Raw genomic sequence first — 18,325 nt, 5'->3', positions numbered from 1 at the left:
ACACGTAAGTCCCAAAGAGAAGTTAAATAAAACTTATAGAAATGGGAATCCTATTTCTCAATTGTTAAAGCAAGAAAGAAGCAAATATATATATATATATATATATATATATATACCATCCAGATGCAAATACGCATTTTGCAATTTATAAGGTGCAGAAAAGAAAATCAAAAATAAGAATTGGATGCCAAACAAGATGAACTGTGTCCTCCCGCTCCCCTCCCCCAACCCCTAAAATTCCACTCTCTGGAATAAACAACTTGGTTAAAAAGTTAAGTCAAGGGTATAAAATCTTTCTTTTATTCACAGCATTGCTAAATCAGAAGCATTCACAGTTTCCCTCTGGGAATCATCCTGTTTGCCTTACAACGTGCCCACGTCACGGTGGTCCTGTGGACACCAAGTCGTGCCCTGCTGGGAAGACGGATGGGCCCAGGGCCGACAGCGGCGCGAACTGCGAGGCTTCGGAAGCACAGGAGGCAGAGGCCCGGCGTGAGCCGGGGCAGGCGCGGGCGGCCGGCGGCCGGGGGCGCGGGCGGAAGATGGCGAACGTGGGGCTGCAGTTCCAGGCGAGCGCCGGGGACGCGGACCCACAGAGCCGCCCCGTGCTGCTGCTCGGGCAGCTGCACCACCTGCACCGCGTGCCCTGGAGCCACGTCCGCGGGAAGCTGCAGCCCCGGGTCACCGAGGAGGTGAGCGGGCCGCGGCCGCCATGCGCCCCGCGGAAGCGCAGGCCCGGCGGCGTTAGGCCCCGCCCGGGACCCGGCCTGGAGCCCGCGTCAGTCCGCTCCAGGGCCCAGCCATTGTCCCGGGCCGGCGCCGCCTGCCAGGCCGCGACACCTGCGCGCAGGCCTGCACCCGCGGCCGAGTGGCAGCCGCCACCTGCCTTTCCGCGTGGCGCCCGGCCCCTGATCCCGCGCCAGTGGAAACAGGCCAAGCCCCAGCCGACGCGGGGGCCAAGTATTCGAAGCAAAGGGGTCCCAGCCCGGCCCCCTGGCCCCTAGGCCTCATTCCATGAGTGTGGCAGGGTGCCAGGCAGAGACACAAGCACCCGGTGGCCCGATGGGCTGCCCGGGAAGTGCAGGCGTGGCACTCAGGGCGGGGTCCTGGCACTCGGCCCGGTTTGAAGTCCACTCTGCCTCTTGTCTCCCTTCTGATCTAGCTCTGGCAGGCTGCTCTGGCCACACTCAATCCCAACCCCACGGACAGCTGTCCCCTCTACCTGAACTACGCCACCGTGGCAGCCTTGCCCTCCAGGGTGAGCCGGCACAACAGCCCCTCGGCTGCCCACTTCATCACCCGGCTGGTGCGGACCTGCCTGCCCCCCGGAGCCCAGCGGTGCATCCTGGTGAGTGTGAGAGAGGGCCCAGGAGTAGGTCCGGGAGCCCAGTCTTCCTTCCCCACAGAGCCACTGACCCAGAACACCTGCTCGTCATCATCCTTGTCACATAGGCAAGGTAGCAGACGCAGTCATCTAGCCCAGACTAGTTTCGGTGGCTGGTCAGAGAATGCAGCCTGGACTTCCTGCAGCCAGGCCTCCTGTCTGAGCTGCCATGTCTTGTGCTCCTGTCCGCAGAGGCACCTGGCAGCATCTGGTGGCCAGTGTCTCCTTTCTGTCACATTTCAGGCCTCCATCCCAGGGAAGGCATGAGGGGTGGGTGCGTGGCTTCTGCAGGGGCGTCTCCTGTGGGTTTTATTTCCCAGGAGTTGCTGTTGGGTGGCGCCCCTGCTGGGCGGCTCCTGGGCACACCGTGTGGCGCTCAGCCCCTGCTCTGTCTCTCCTCTTGTCTGCAGATGGTTTGCGAGCAGCCCGACATCTTTGCCTCCGCCTGTGCCCTGGCCCGGGCCTTCCCACTCTTCACCCACCGCTCTGGGGCTTCCCGTCGCTCAGAGAAGAGGACCGTCACAGTGGAGTTCTTCTTGGTGGGACAGGACAACGGGCCAGTGGAGGTGTCCATGTTGCAAGTGGGTGTTTGAAGATGCAGGCTGTCCCAGATCCCCTGGGAGCTCTTCCCTTCCATAAGGGGGGGTGGGAGGGTGTCTGTGGTTCCAAGGAGCCCCAAAAAGTCAGCAGCCCCTCTCCCACAGGGCAATCCTTGTTTCTAGAGTTTTGTTTTGTTTTGCCAGTGTTACCTGTGCGTCTAGCCGGGCACCTTCCGTTTTAATCCCTGTACTCCTTTGCCTGTGGGTATTGAATCCATAAAGGGAGCACTTTTACATATGTTATTTCACTTGATCCTAAGAATGCTTTGCAGGCAGGCAAGGCTGGAAGTGGTTCCTAACCCCTGGCTCTGAGTACTGAGCTGCCTTCCTACACAGCTGTCCCCAAGCCCACTCCTGTGGCCTTGCCCACAACCTCCCCTGCTCAAGTAGCCAGACTAGATGGTCCTCTTCCTGCTTCAGTGCTTACCCTTTCATTTCTGATGCAGGAGTCCCCACCTGAGACTTGGGGTCCACCCTGCCTGGTCTGCTGTCTCCTCCCCAAACCCCATTGAGCTCATAGGACTCGTCCAAAAATCGCTGCCCAGCCAGATTCCTTCTTTAGAAAGAAAGAACTTGCTTCTGTCTCTGCCATCTTGAATGAGTTCTCCTTTTTTTCTTCATCACCCAAATTTTAAAAACTGTCGGTTGGTATTGTTTATCTTGCTTCCTGACTTTCTCCTACTGAGAGCTAGCCTGGGCTTCCTTGCCAGTGTTGCTTTTAAGGCCTCTGCCACTGGGCCACAGTGGCATCTGCCTTCTTTGAGGCGCAGCTGCTTGTCTGGAGCCTGTGCAGTCTCTTCACAGCCTCCTTGACCTGATGCTCTCCTCTCTGACTGATGTTAGCCACCTGTGGGCCCCATCCTGCCGCAGGACCTGGATACCCCCGCACACACACACCATCTTGGGGGAGTTCCTTCTGCGCTCTGGCCCACTGAGCACCAGAGCCCAGCCTGGAAACCTGAGCACCACCCTTGGTCCCCTCACCATCCACTCTTCTCATCTACTCCTGACCTCGCTCCTTTGCCTTCTTCCCACACTGACCCCTACGCAGCCTCCATGGTTCCTGTTGTCCCTCAGCCTGTTGAGGTGTTCAAGGTCTGACACCCATGCAGCCGTCTCCCTTTTCCCTGCTGGGGCCTCCTCCTCAAGTCCTATCCACGCTGTCAGTGTTCTAGGTCTCTCTGCCTCTGAGCTCCTCTTCTGACACTTTGATGGTGGGTGGATGGGCGGTCATTCACTGCTGGCCTTGAGGCCCTGAGATAGCTTTATTCTCAGATCTAGCACAGTGCCCTAGTCCTCACATAAATGGACAGAATGCATGCATGAATGACCTCCTCCTGGGAGGAGGGAGCCGAGGCCCTCTCTGCCCTCTCACTCCTCACTTTGTGCCAGTGCCGTGAGCTTGCTAGGATTAGCAGGTCACACCTGCTTCCCACAAAGCCAGGCCTGTGGCCCTGACACGCTCCTCAGACAGGGCGAGTGCTGCAGGTGGCAGGAACACACACACACGCATCTCATATCTGAGCTGTCACGTCCTAGGTCTCTACCTTTGAAGCGTTGAGGTTTAATTACCCAGGACAGACAGTGGCTCTTGCAGCGACCAGACAGGCGGGGGTGGTAGCCTGGCTGGCAAATTGACCCTGCGCCTGCCCTCCCTGACACGGTGGGCCTTTGGGAGGCGATGACGAATTCATTGTCACTGCGTGCACCTGCGGGCCCTTAGCTGTTTTTCTCTTAATAGCGTCTCCTTCCGGCCAGCTCGGAGGCGCTGACGCAGCCAGCAGCCTGGCTGGAGCTTCTGAGACTTGGGGGTGGGCGGTGAAGACCAAGGTGGGGCGGGGTGTCCTGGGAATGAGCTGAGGGCCAGGCTCTACAGGCAGAAAAGCCTTCCAGTTGGCTGAAGCAAGAGCAGGACCACTGCTGTCTGCCAGGTGCCATTTTCTGGGCACATGTGGCATCTGCATTCGTGCTGTGTCATCTCTGAGCAGCTTTCCCCAGTACCGGGGTCTCAGGCTCCACACTTGAAGTTGAGTGGTCCGCTTTCTCAGGTTCCCGTGCCCTGCTGGGTGCCGAGGAGACACACACGCTCCACGAGGCAGGGCTTGCTCCACGTGCTGTGCCCAGAGCGAGCTGCTCGGTGACAAAGAAAGCAAAGGCAGCCAGCCATGGGTGTCCCGGGGGAGCTGTGGGCTGCCCCCTGGGTGCATGTGGAAAGCAGACCCCCAGGCCCAGAAGAGCATGCAGGAGCCCCTGGAAAGGCGGCACTGAAAAGGTCTTGAATGGTGCTGAGGTCCTGACTCGAGGAGCAGTGGTCTGCAGAGGACAGATAGGGGAGGAGCGAGGTGGGGACTTCGAAAGGACCCTGGTGTGAAGTCAGGACAGAAGGCTGCAGGGTGGGCCACGTAGACCTTTCTCCCTCAGGGTGGTTGCTAGGGAGGGGGTGCTGGCGTGGGTCTTGCTTCTGCCTCCTTGATGTCTTCAGTGCAGCCCTGCATCCTCCCAGGGAGTTGTGGGGCTTGTCCCTCTGATGCCACTGGGTTCCTGGGGACATCCACCTCCTACCAGACCCAGGGCCCCAGTGATCGCTTTTTGCCTTTTCACAGTGCTTAGCAAATGCCACGGAAGGTGTACGGCTGGCAGCCCGCATTGTGGACACGCCCTGCAATGAGATGAACACAGACATCTTCCTTGAGGTGTGTGGCCCCATGGTGCCAAGGGAGAGGCTGCTGGGCTGTGGGTCGCAGGCCCCAAGCAGAGGAGGAGGAGACCTGGGGGCTGTCTGTCTATGCTCTCCGGCCCCTCCCAGGAGCCACAGAGTTCTGCTGTCCACCCAGCTTAAAAGGCCAGAAGCCTCAGCAGAGGGTATGGGCAGGACAAGACCATGCTCTGGCCCCATAGTAGGCTTGCAGCCATGAGCTGCAGAAAGTTGGGGGCCTTGCTGGGGGAGTCATCTCTCTTTGGTTTAATCATGAGCATCAGGGCTGCTGGCTCCTGAGGCAGCTTGTTCCCTCACCGCACAGGCTCTGGCCCAGCCCTGGCCCCAAGCCCCAGCCTTGTCTGGGGTCAAGCCATCTTCACATGTCTTCATGTTGTTTTTTCCGTGAATGTGTCCAGGAGATTAACAAAGTTGGAAAAGAGCTGGGAATCGCCCCAACCATCATCCGGGACGAGGAACTGAAGACAAGAGGATTTGGAGGTGGGTGGGCGATCCCACCCCACAGGGTTGGCCTCAGGGAGGACCCAGGGGCACTTTGGTGTCAAGAGTCTGGCTGGGTCACATGGTGCATTGTCCAAACTCCATCCTCGCTGTGATCCCAGAGAAATCAGCCCATCTCAGTCCGAGGCCAGAGCCTGAGAAGCTGAGTGTCCCTGGAGGAGAGCGCGCGGCAGCTGTCCAGGTTCTGAGGCACATGCTGGAGGCATCTAGACCCAAGTCCTTCCCCTGCTGCAGCCTCCTCCCGCCCTGCACACTCTGCTCCCAGCCAGCTCAGCAGGGCCTTTCAGTTCCTCGAATGCACAGGTTCACATCCATGTCAGGGCTTTGCATAGATAGCTCACTCTGTCTGGAGTGCTTTTCCCCAAGGCGTTCATGTGGCACAAGCGGCTTCTCCTGCGTGTCTCAGCTCCAGTGCCATGTTTCCCGATGGCATAAGACCATGCTCCTCCACTGCCCAGGGCCACAAGGAAAGAAAGATACCTATGGCTGGACCACCTGGAGATGCTTCCGGGCTGCCTAGGGTGGCCACAGGCAGTTATCTTTGCTATGAAACAGATGACCCCAGGATGACTAGCAACTACGGGCGACATGTTCCCTTCCAAACCTCTGTGGGGTGGGGGACTCTGTGGCTCAGAGTGTCTCTCCTCTGCAACTGTGGGTAGCTGGCTCTGTGGATCCTTCTGGGGCACTCAGCTGGTGTCTCTAGAACAGCGAGGCAGAGGAAGCAAGCAGGGTGTTAGCTCCCGCCTTCACAAGAGGTGTCTCGGATGTGAGGGCGATCTGGCTGCGACATCTGTCACCCCACTGATCGCCAGGGTTGATTCGGCTGATCTGGCTGGCTAGGCGGGTGTCCCCTTCCTCAACGATCCATGTGCGTCCCTCCCGAAGCTGCGCGCTCGGTCGAAGAGGATGACTACCCCAGATAGAGGAGAACCGTTTCTCAGTCAAGGGTGTACGAGTAGCTGCGCTCCCCTGCTGGAACCTCCAAACAAGCTCTCAGGAGGCGTCTCATTGCTTCTGCTGTGCCCGTGGCCAGAGATGAGACACTAAGACCCGGCCCCTCTGAGGTGGAGAGGACAGCAGAGACAGGAGTGGCCCAAGGGCACTGTGGGGCCACCTTAGCAGGGCCTGCTGCAGACACAGAAGCTCCTGATGTGGGGCAGTTTCTCTGAGGAGGTGACATTTGCAGTGGGTCCTGCAGGATGAGCAGGAGCTCATGGGCGAGCTATTTAATTAGAGCTTGTCTGGCTGCCGCCCTCAGCTTGGCGACTACGAGACTTGAGGCCTGGCCTCTGCGCTTGCCCGGGCCATGGCGTCCTGAGGAATGAGGCCCGGTCCTGTGCGCTTGCCTGGGCCATGGCGTCCTGAGGAATGAGGCCCGGCCTCTGCGCTTGCCCGGGCCATGGCGTCCTGAGGAATGAGGCCCGGGCAGCAGCAAGGAGGCGGCGTGAGGCCATGGGGCAGGCTGCAGTGCAAGGTGGGGCCGAGTGTGGGGCCGCGCTCAGGGCAGAGAGCGCGTGTGAACCAGGTGACCAGAGCATCGTCCCAAAGTCATCTCTGCAGTCCTGCGCTTTTCTTCCTGGAAAGGATACAGCCCTTTTTCCCCTCAGCAGATTTTCTCGCCTCATAATATCCATTGAGACCCATCCAAGGCGCAGATACCAGAGCCAATGCCCATTCCTGTCCCCCATGGGCCAGGCGTGGTGTGGGGGAGGGTAGCGCAGCTCCCCAGGAAAGGGGTCCCTGCGGCTCAGCCTGCATCTCACCATACTCTCCTTGCCCGCAGGGATCTATGGTGTCGGCAAGGCTGCCCTGCACCCCCCTGCTCTGGCCATTCTCAGCCATAACCCCGACGGCGCCACGCAGACCATCGCGTGGGTGGGCAAGGGCATCGTCTATGACACCGGGGGCCTCAGCATCAAAGGGAAGGTGAGGTGAGGTCTGGGGGTCCAGCGGGGCTCCTGCAGGCCCCCCGGAGGGCTAGGAGGGAGGGAAGGTGGGTGGATTTCTCTAGGTGCGAGCTGGGCGGAAAGTGGTCACAGGGCCCATTTCTGTTCTGAGGAGCAGATGGTGGAGACAGCTTAAGTAGAAGGCAGGAATCAAAAAGTACAGACCTTTAGGCCCAGCAAGATAGCTCAGTGCACTAAGTGCCTGCTTAGGCAAGTACAGGGACCTAGGTTCAATTCCCAGCACCACATGCTGTGCTGGCCCTGCCCCCAGATGCGCTGAGTTGGTCACTGAGTCCAGGTGTGGTGGCAATTACAGGCCTGTAAATTCCAGCACTGAGGAGGCTAAAAACAGGAGGATCACTATGAGTCCAAGCTGCGTAGTGAGACTGTGTACCAAATACATTATATATATATATATATATATATATATATATATATATATATATATATAGAGAGAGAGAGAGAGAGAGAGAGAGAGAGAGACCTTTAAGAAGGTATAGGATTAACTAGGAAGCGTTCAGAAGAAACGAGTCAAGGGGAGAGAGAGCTTGGGGGACAGGGAGTGTGGGAGGCGCCCTCAGAGCAGGTGCTGAAAGCTGGAAGCTGGCAGTAGCCAGTAGGGCTCACGGATGTGTCCTATTGGTCAAATGACATTTTTCAAATGTGAGTTAGTCACTACCACTTAAAAATGGAAAGTAGGCTGGAACCTCAGCACTCAGGAGGCTGAGGCAGGAGGATCACTATGCGTCTGAGGGCAGCCCAAACTTAAATTGCAAGACCATGTCTCAAAAACAACAAGAAAAGAAAATCAGGAAGTGTTCTCATAAAAACTGGATTTCAGGCCTTTTGTAAGCTCAGAACACTTGGCAACACTGGTTCTGCCTTCTTACCTAGTGGCGCATCCCCTGCCCCTTTGCTACAGGCTCCCCCTCCCTCTTGCTACACTGACACTGAGCTACCACATCGGCTGCCACTTAGGGTGTCAGCTGTGTTTGCAGAGTGGATGATCATTTCCTTAAAATATCTGCCCCTACACACACCAAAATTATTCTCAGGACTAATCACAAAATGGAACTAATAAAAGTTTTAAAATAATCCCAATAGCAAACATTCTCTTTTATTGAATTTCATACATATTACCATGCCAGTAAAAAAAAAAAAAAAAAAAAAAAATTAAATCCACTACAAGAAAACAGCAGTGTATTAACTCCTTCAATATTAATGGATTTTTAAACTAGGAAAAAGAACTCAAGTCTGTCGTAATGGGTTGTGGCATCAGTATTTGTATTTGGGTGTTGTCTTCCACAAATTCAACTTCAGGAAGTTCATCGTCTTTGTACATTTATGCTCAGCAAGCAGCAGGCAGGTTTGCCCGGCTGTTCCCCGCACAGTCGGTCCAAGAACACTGTTCACTTGACCCTGCACTGTTCCAGAGGCCCGTGGCAGTCCCAGGCATCCCACTCCACAGCCCATTCCAGAAGCCATAGGAATGACCAGTGTTCAGGTCTCTGGGGTCTGGTCTCAAGTTCAGATGTCTGAGGATGAAAAAGATGTCACACCCCCCCTCGGGGGGCCATGCAGAATGGGGGGCGCCGGGCCTCCGGGCCGTCTGTAGCCCGGGAGCTGTCCTTGAGTGCAAGAGGCGGTAGCTCCCCAGCACGGAGGGGCCCAGCTCAGCGGAGCACCCCGAAAGTCCTGCCCATCGAACCATTCCCGAGTGGATGCAGTCCCTGAGAGTGTTACTTAAAGGATAAAGCATAAAGGTAGATGAACATGAATCTTTTATTCATAGGATTAAAATGCGACCGTAGCAGTGGCTGTTGTTTAAACTTCAACAACAGGTTTGCTGGGAGAGAGGAGGAGGACGGCTGAGACTGCCCGGAGTCACCAGCACTTAATGATAAGCAGCAGCCGACAGACTTCTGGGCAGTCTCTCCGCACCCCTTGTCTACACCTGTCCGACTGCCCCCTTGGTCCCTGCTGCCACCACGGGGCAGCTGCATCCTGGCTAGGGAAGCATGGGCCCTTTTCTCCTCAGACCAGATTCTTATTCTTGGTCTTGGCTTGTTGGAGGGCTGGAGCAAGAAGCAGGCTCCCCAAGGTCAGTCCTTCTGCGTCGGGCTCTAACGCCACACTCTCAGGAGAAGCTCTGGCACCCATGTAATTTCATTCGCCCTCAGTGTGCAGCTCCAAGGAGGCAATGGCCTAGGGGTACTTGGAGGACATGCCAGAGCTCAAGGTGCCTGTTATGGTTGTGGGTTGCTGTCCAAAGACGAGACAGTGGGCCTGGGCCCCCATGAGGTCAGACTGGCCTGCAGGCACTCGTTCGTCAGGTGTCTTGGCATTGGCCCAGTTTTAAGTGGCCTACCTGTCCCCAGCTTGGAACTCTTCCGTGTCAGTTTGGGATGTACCTGCTCTTCTCCTGAGCTTTCTTGAGCTGTACTGTGTTAAACACTAGACTGGGCAGCAAGGCCTCCGTGGCTGGCAGAAAGACCCTGCTCTGGAACTAAAGGCACTCACGCCTCCCCTAGGCCACGTGTGATGCTCAGCGTGGCAGTGGCCCCTTCCCAGGTGGCTGGATCAGAAGCGACTCTATGGCATGGTCACTTCTCAAAAATCAAGCTGAGCAATACCTGCAAATCTCAGTTTTACAAGAACAGTCTCTGTTTGCAACGATTTCAAAGGCAAATCAGTAGCCAGTCTCAGACACTAACTCGGGACCTAGTTTCTGATTCCAAATCAGAAAATTTCTGATTCCAAAGAGGCTCATTCCCAATAGTGAGATCAATTGCTATTGGCTGTAGTGGAATTTAAAACTGAAAAGTACAAAAGTACCTATAATTCGTTTTACAATACGATAGATAGATAGATAGATAGATAGATAGATAGATAGATAGATAGATGTCTCACGTGTTAACATACATAGGGTCATTTTATGAAAACCACTATATCCTCCAAAATGGAAAAACATGAGGCGGGTAGCACTGTACCTTTGCGAGGCTCCCTAGTGTCTGTCTGCTCCAGGCGCAGTGAGGTCTTGAACTTGCCTCCACAGAGCGTTCTGTCAGTTGCAGAACGTTGTTCCGGTTGAAGTATATCAAGGAAACCTAACCTCTGGCTTTTATAGTTGGAAAGGGCAGGAGAATTTCAGTCCCTCTTCCCAATAATGGGGGATAGTCTTTGCTATTACCACGAAACTCAACAAGTAGTATTTTCTTAAAGGCTGGTGATGATGAGAAATTTCTGTTCATGTTCTTCAGGAAAATTTGCTGGCAGTGTTGTTGAGTTTCATGTGTGTGGCTTGGTGCTATCATACATGAGTAATTTGGAGAATATTGATCCGCAGAGATATCCAGAAGGTCCAACTGGTTTTTTGTTTTGTTTTGGGGGGTTTTTTGGTACTAGGGATTAAACTCTGGACCTTGCATTTGCCAAGCAGGTGCTTATGCTGCTGAACCTCTCCCCAGCCCTTGAAAGTCCAACTTTTGACACATCTAAAACTAGAATGTCAAAAGCTCACAGGCACCAATGCCACACGCAGCTCCTCACTAGTCCTCGAGTGGTGGGTATTGCCAGAGTAGCCTGAGGGAAGTTTTCAGCTCTTCCGATTGCTAGAAAATACCTGCCAGACACCTAAGTAAACACTGTCCCCTGTCTGTTGTCCGTGGATGGACATGGGTGGGCCTGGGTGTCCATGAGTGGGTGCTTATGTGCATCACTTACATCACCATCAACCCCAGCACAGCAAGGCAGCAGCAGCACTTTTTGTCACCCAAAAGAGCGGCAATGCCTTATGCTCAGGATCATTTTAAGAATTAACTTTACTGCTTCAGCAAGAGGATTTTTGGAGGGCGTGGTTGCCATCCACCATGGCTTCTGCACTGTCCCTGCAAGCATCAACCCAGTAAAGGAGGCAAAGGCCATCTTAGCACCACTAGGAATGAGATTTCTTTTAGACAAATAGAAACCAGGCCAACTTTAAGCAATCAGTCAAGCTGGATTTGTCCGCTTAGCATCTTTCTTCCGTAATAAGGAAGTGGCACTTGTGACAAGACCACCTGGTGTCCCGTGGTGGCCATGGGGAGGCATTTTCTGTGCTGGCCGTTTTGAAATGATTTGTTCCCAACCCCAAGGTTCCATTTTTTCCACTTAGAACAATCTTGTGCTTTCTTGCCCATTAGGTCAGAAAGATGGCTTATTTTCAATAGTGCTAGATGGATCATTTTTACTCAACTTAATTATAAGAGCAACTCCATTTATATCTAAAAATACTTTCCACTAAAATCCAAGGCTCACGTAATACCATAAGGGCTCAAAAATCTCTGTATATTCCAGGCACAAATCCTTGTATCTGACGACCTGTTGTTAATTTAGAATTGGGAACCTATAAAATGTAAAACTGTCTAACTACTTTCAAGCAGTTTCTAGATGATACATTTAAATGTGCAACAGGAAGGTGGAGTGTGTGTGGAGGCTTCTATGGAGAAGGTAGAGAGGCCTAGAGCAGACGAGAGTGTGGGGCAAACAGCAAGATAGAGGGGGCTCCCAGCAGGGATGGACAGAGGCAGGGGCAGGAGGAGACCTCACGGGCAACTAAGGCAGGAAGGGCTCAGGCTCTGGAGGCCCAGTAGACCAGGTGCAGTGCAGCTGCACCCCTGGCTGTGGCTCAAGATGGAGAGGCTGAGGGTGGCCATCGGCAGTCAGATGGGCTGCACCGCTGGGAGCCGGACTGTAGGGCTGCACAAAGGGGGCGCAGGCTAGGAAGAAAGCCAGAGCCAGAGCCCCCCAACATAGCAGGAACTGTGAGGAGTGGAGTCCATTCAGCTTTTTGGCAAACAGTCCTCTCTGGGATTCCACATCTTGGCAGAGACCCGGGGCTCTGACTGCCACGCGGGTGCTTCAGTGAGGTCTGCAAAGTGCTGGCCGAGTGACCCCCAGTGAGCCTCCGAGGCTTCCTGCACCTCACACTTTGGGCAGAGGAGTGGATAGTGAGCCCTTGCAGGCAGGCCCCAGGCTGACACAGCAGCTGTGCTGTGGAGGTAAGGGTGCCCATGTCTCGGTGACACCTGGCCACAGTGAAATCAGCAGCCTTGGGCACCCGCGGGTCTCCCCACCATCACCACCGGTGCTGCTCAGCAGCCCCAGAGCACTGCTGAAATAAAAGGGGTCTCACCATTCCTCCTCCCGCCTTGGGCCACTGCTTCTTGTGGCTTCTAGAGAACACCCCCTTGGACCCGGTAGAGCTGTGGGTGCTCAGGTGGCCTCCCGAGAGGGCTTGGCGGGCCTGGGGCACTCTGGGGGAGGCAGGGGCCTGGTGTGACATGCAGGTTGGCGTGGGGCTGGAGGCTGGCCGGCCTCCGAGTTCACACGCCTCTCCCCTTCTCCTGTTGCTTTGTGCTACTGCAGACCACCATGCCAGGCATGAAGCGAGATTGCGGAGGTGCTGCGGCCATCCTGGGAGCCTTCAGAGCTGCTGTCAAGCAGGTGAGCGGGACTTGCTCTCTGCCACGTGACCCAGGCCAGTGTCATGTGCTGTGCCCTGCCCCTCTCCTTGCGGGCCTAGCCAGGTTATTGCTCTGCCCCGGGACCTTTGCGAGCCCTCCAAGCTCTTGTGTAAGCCAGACGTGGAGCACTCAGTCCTTTCGTTCTGGCCCCAGGAAAGGAGAACCCCACTTCCATTTCTTGCTGCCCTGTGTGTATTTGTGTATGTGTGCGAATGGGGACCGTGAGAACCCCCGTGGAAGGGAGCAGCGGGCCATGACAGAACTCCACCCCTCTGCAGATGCATCCACGGCTGGCACAGGCTCCCACGGGGGATCCTAGAACCCCCCAGGGGAATCTTGGCCCTAGGAACCGCAGGGACTGTGCCCAGGCTGGCATGGGGGCCTGAGAGCTCCACATCGCCCTTCCCGGGCCTCCAGTCTGTAAGTGGAAGCTCTGCCCTCTTCTCGCTCCAGGGCTTCAAAGACAACCTTCATGCCGTGTTCTGCCTGGCAGAGAATGCGGTGGGGCCCGGTGCCACCAGGCCAGATGACATCCACCTGCTATACTCAGGAAAGTAAGCTGCCTGCCTCTGCCCATGCCACTTGCCATGCCACCCGTGTTGTTTGCACTGGGGCCACCTCCGTCCCCCTCTGCGAGCTGCCTGCATTACCTCATGGAGAAGAGATGTGTATTGGGCATGAGGAAGCTCCCGGGATGGGGTCCCTAAGTGGGGTTGCCCGAAGGAAGTCAGTGCCCAGGGATTGCATCCCTGAACTGGGGTTTCTGCTGTACCTCAGGACTGTGGAAATCAACAACACGGATGCCGAGGGCAGGCTGGTGCTGGCCGATGGCGTGTCTTATGCCTGTAAAGACCTGGGGGCCGACATCATCCTGGACATGGCCACGCTGACCGGCGCCCAGGTGGGAGCCAGAGCTGGGCTGGGGAGCTGCACCCCTTGGCCCTGAGGTGGGCGAGGCGGGGGCAGAGGCTGCCACTGTGAATTTTCAGGACCTGCAGAGGGGCTGGGAGGAGCTGTGGTTACAGGAAGATGGGACACAGGACCTACGCTCGGTGCTCCTGGCTCCCTTCTGTTACTTCCTTTCTGGAAAGTGGTGCTCACTGCCTCTCCGGGGCCGTGATTGTCCTTTTCCTCTCTTATGTATCTCTCCTGCCCTCGCCATGCTGGATGCTTCCCTGGCGGTGCCTGTCACCCAGGGCATTGCCACGGGGAAGTACCACGCAGCCATGCTCACTAACAGCGCTGAGTGGGAGGCGGCCTGCGTGAAGGCCGGCCGCAAGTGTGGGGACCTGGTGCACCCCCTGGTCTACTGCCCCGAGCTGCACTTCAGCGAGTTCACTTCGGCCGTGGCTGACATGAAGAACTCGGTGGCGGTAGGTTGGGGCGTTGTATCTGGGAGGCGTGGATGTCGGGGCAGCAACGTGGCCATGACCCTGTGATGCGGATGGGGCAGAGATGTGTGTCCAGGAGGAGGACGTTCGGCAGGAGGTCTGGGGGGAAGTGCGCCTCTCCATGCACCCTGCCACATGGCTGAAGGTTATTCTCCTGCACAGTCACCCCGTCAAACCCTTCTTTGGCTGCCCCTTGTCCTGGTGGAGCAGTCTCCTCTGCCCTTGATTCCTCCACTCACCTGGCCCCATGCACAGGCCCGGGATGAGGGGCCCGGGAGGGAAAACAGGGAAGGAGGGAGTCACGAGCAAAGGGCTCCCACCCACACCCCTTCCCAATGCCAGAGCACACCATCACTCCATGTCCTGGCCTCCTCAGGACCGAGACAACAGCCCCAGCTCCTGTGCTGGCCTCTTCATTGCCTCGCACATTGGCTTCGACTGGCCCGGGGTCTGGGTCCATCTGGACATTGCCGCACCGGTGCATGCTGTGAGTGCAGTGGGCACCAGCCCGACAGGTGTCTTCCCCTCAGGCTAGACCCCGGCCACCCTCCCTCTTGTCTATGCAGAACCCCCTGGCTCCAGGTCTGCTGGCTGGACTCATTCTGTGTGTGGGTTCCCCAGTCCCTGGCCCGAGCCTATCACTGACCTGAGGGAAGGACCACAACCCTGGCTTGGGCTCTGGGGTACCCTTACCAAGAAGGGGTGGTCGGGGAACCCAGGAAGTCCCCTCAATATGAAGGCCTCACTGGCTGGAGGCCGGGCTGAGGCACTGGGAGCCCAGTGTCCTCTCTCTGTCCCCAGGGTGAGCGAGCCACTGGCTTTGGCGTGGCCCTCCTGCTAGCACTCTTTGGTCGAGCCTCCGAGGACCCCCTGCTGAACCTGGTGTCACCCCTGGGCTGTGAGCCTGACGGACAGGAGGGCGATGTGGGGAGGGACTCCAAGAGACGCAGGCTCGTATGAGGGAAGTACCTGGCCTCAGCCGGTGGCACAGGGCTCTTTACCTCACTTTGCACTGAGTAATTGTAAGCAGTTGAAAGAGTAGGCCTTCAGGTGGGCTTTGGCTTGTTTTCGGTTTGTCACTGTGGTGGTGATGGCAGCGGTGCATTCTTCCATTGTAGAAGACAGGTTGGGGTATGGGGAGGCCACAGCAGGCGCTGGGAAACTTGGGGGCTTGACTCTGTGTAAGCAACCCACAGGTGTGCCCTGGTGACTTCCTACCCACCCGTGCTTGCCATGGGGGCCCTGCCTCGTCCCACGGGGAGTCCATGCTTGCTCCTCAAAATTCACTTGACATCAGATTAAATGCCGCCAAACCACTCTCGCCTGGTCTCATTCTTCTCTCGGTCCTGTGTGTTACAAACTGCCTGGATCCCTGCAGCAGCTGCTCTCGGGGTGCCACCTGCTTCTCCCCAGCTTCAGCAGGGAGGAAGGCCCCTGCTCAGCCCAGCTGTACCTGGACCCCAAGTCCCTTCACCATCTTGGGAATGAAGGGGATTCTGGGTCTGGGCCCAAGCAAATATTTATTTATTGCCTGCTGTGTACATGGCGCCGGCTGGGCCTGAGAAGGCCAGAAGTGGCTCCAAGGCCTCTGGCTCTGTCTGAGAAACCCTTGCCTACACAATGACAGCAATTGTGGGCAGCGGCCGCACAAGAAGGACACCATCGGCTCCTGAGCAGAGGGGAGGCTCAGCTGCTGGCTAGGGGGCTGGAAGCCTTGGCAGGCCATGAGCTGGCTTGATAGTGTGCAGCCCCCCCCAAAAGCGTCCCTCCTAGACACCCAGAGGAGACAGAGGTCATGGAAGTGGCCTAGCTCCTCTGGGGCAGCTGGCACCATCTGCTGCCCCTCCAGGGGGCCGTGCCCCCATGGCTGCAGGATGCAGGGTCAAGGAGCAGGGGAGGAACTGAGTCTCCCTTGTGCAGGCACAAAGGCAGCCTCAGGAACAGAGACTTAGCTGGGGGCCAGCTGCAGGCTCGGGGCCTGGCGCCACGATGGCAGGGGTGAGCCAGAGGCCCTGCTATCCCCAGGACCAAAGGGCTGAAGGATGTGATAGCTCTTCTCTTGGTCTCACTAGAGCCCTGGCAACAGGGGCCACAGGGGTCACAGGGCAGTTGGCTGGGGCAGGTGGGCACTCGGGTCCACTGGATCATGGGTTCCGGTCTATGGTATGGACTTAGCTCGGTGAAGGGGCTGCGTGGCCTCAGGCCCCAGAAGCCGTGCGGGGCCCATGGCACCACCACCACACATGGGGAGGGCACAGGAGGACTTCTAACCATTCCTCTCTGAGAGGCTCTCCTGCGAACTGGACTCTGGGAAGTCAGGGTCTCTCTGGAGGGATAGACTGCAGCCCTGTGTGCATGTGTCCGCGAGTGCGCATGTGTGTGGGGTGGTCTGCAGTGGAGGGAGCGGGGCGTCACACAAGGGCCCCTGCTGGGGTGGGGAGTCCTGCTTCTCCCACCCAGACCCAGCGCCTGAGGCTGGAGGCCCACTGGTTTCTCTTCCTCTCTCTGTGCCCTCAAAATGGAGAGGGGCTTATTTCAAATAAGCAGCTCAAAGGGGAGGACATTTTCACTGAGGAATGCTCATGGGTCCCCCGTGAAATCACAGGCTCCCACCCTTGCCGCTGCAGATGAATTGCTCTCCCACCCCCACCCCTAGAGGCTTTTCTCTCCAGCCGTGCCAGCACCTGCTGCTCTTAGCAGGGGGCTTGAGGGTCCCCAGCCTTGCCTCTTACTGAGACCTGGCTCGGGATCCAACCCTGGAGCCTTCCTGGCCCCTCCCCACCAGCATTTCCTGCCAGCCAGGTTCGAGGGGTGCTGGGGGGGGCTTCCAGGCCTGGGGGGCCACACTGGCCTGGTCCCCCAGAAGCTCTTGCTCCTAGCTGGCTTGTGCGCGGCGGCCCCACCCCCATCATGTTTGTAGAATTTTCTGCTATGATTCTCTGCCCGGAGCCCCAGTTCAGACTGTGTTCCCTGGTGAATTAGTGTTCTGCATTTTTGTTTATTTGTTTGTTCTTTAACAAAAGGTTGTTTTGGTCTGAGATTCAGCAAAAACACACACTGCATTCTGCTTCCTCTCCATTCAGGACTCGGTAAATTAGTTGTTTTTCCAGTCTGCTTCGAGTCCTTGCCTCAAATGAGTCTCCAACAAGATAATGCATTTAAAAGCCCTTGGAAAAGTACCAGCCCCACGCACATGTACAATACTGTCATCATGCAAGCGCTCCAGCTCAGGGAAGGCAAGCCCTCAGCTCGCCGGCTCTACGCCCACACTGACAGCCCTGCCCCCACCCCGGGCCTGAGGAACACCGGCTCCTCGGCAGCCAGGCTGGCCCCCCAAATCTAGGCATGCCCCCCCAAGAGTGCAGGGTTTCTCATCTGCTGAGCAGGGGCTGGAAACACACGGGTGGGGGCAGGTGGGAGAGGAACAGCTAGCTGTCCTTGAAGAACGGCTACCTTCACGTCCAGCCCGGGGTCCTTTTCACATTGCCTCTCTGCTGTGCTCCTGAAGCCCTCGGGGCCAGTCCAGGGAGCATTCTGCAGTCAGGGGAAGCTCCCCCTACACCAGGTTGAAAAGCGCAGAAGCCTTCATTCCCATTACCTCAGAACAAAAAGGTGGCCCCCGCTGGAACTACCTGTTCTTTTGGCTATGTAAGAATCTCGGTGTGGTCCTAGACCTCCCTCCTCCCCTCGGGATGGGTTGAAAGATAACCAGGAAAGTTTCTACTGGCTTCCTCCATGAACCTCCTTGTGATGTCTGATCTTCCTTCTCCTGAGTCAGAGGCATTGGGGGTGCTGGGTACACCTATCATAGCGATGGGCTAAAGCCGGGTTTCGCATCCAACCATATTTATTAGGTGCCACATGTGTGACCCCTGAGACATTCACCCCTCTCTTGGGGTGGGGTGGGGGAACCCAGCTTCCAAGTAGAGCCAGAGCCAGCCTGGTGCATAAGGGGGCTGATGTGAATGAGGAGCCCCCAGGACCACGCAGGAAGTAATACCTCCTTGACCTTGGCCGTGACTAGAAGAGCGAGCACTTGTCAGTGAGTGGCCGCTCGCAGCACAACCCTGAGCAGATGCTGGGGCAGATGCCTGACTCCATGTATCGAGTCTGTGAGGGCTGAGGGATCCTCTAGTTGAAATGGCCCATGCTGGCCATGACCACCGTCTTCTCTTCTGTCTCTGCCTTTCGGACCCTTTCCCCAGAGCCCCGGCTTGGAGCCAGGCACCAGGAGGCGTCAAGCCACTGGGGTTGGTGTGCATGGCTGACCAGGGAGTCTCA

The 18,325-nt window shown here is 56.7% G+C and overlaps 1 protein-coding gene across 1 annotated transcript; it reads left to right on the top strand.

Annotated features, from left to right (window-relative positions):
* Positions 1 to 127: 127 nt before the first annotated feature.
* Npepl1 (aminopeptidase like 1) lies at positions 128 to 15,361 on the top strand. Its single transcript, XM_004647238.2, has 12 exons — positions 128 to 692; positions 1,163 to 1,348; positions 1,795 to 1,965; positions 4,587 to 4,676; positions 5,098 to 5,179; positions 6,987 to 7,129; positions 12,556 to 12,633; positions 13,107 to 13,207; positions 13,431 to 13,554; positions 13,850 to 14,026; positions 14,421 to 14,531; positions 14,846 to 15,361. Exons 1-12 carry the CDS (start codon positions 543 to 545, stop codon positions 15,002 to 15,004), a joined length of 1,572 nt encoding a protein of 523 aa, XP_004647295.1. The 5' UTR covers positions 128 to 542; the 3' UTR covers positions 15,005 to 15,361.
* Positions 15,362 to 18,325: the final 2,964 nt, after the last annotated feature.

The sequence above is a fragment of the Octodon degus genome, unplaced genomic scaffold, assembly GCF_000260255.1.
Source record: "Octodon degus isolate 3935 unplaced genomic scaffold, OctDeg1.0 scaffold00296, whole genome shotgun sequence".
Classification (NCBI taxonomy): domain Eukaryota; kingdom Metazoa; phylum Chordata; class Mammalia; order Rodentia; family Octodontidae; genus Octodon; species Octodon degus.
Note: the sequence above shows the minus strand (reverse complement) of the source record. Positions and strands in the feature narration are given on the sequence as shown.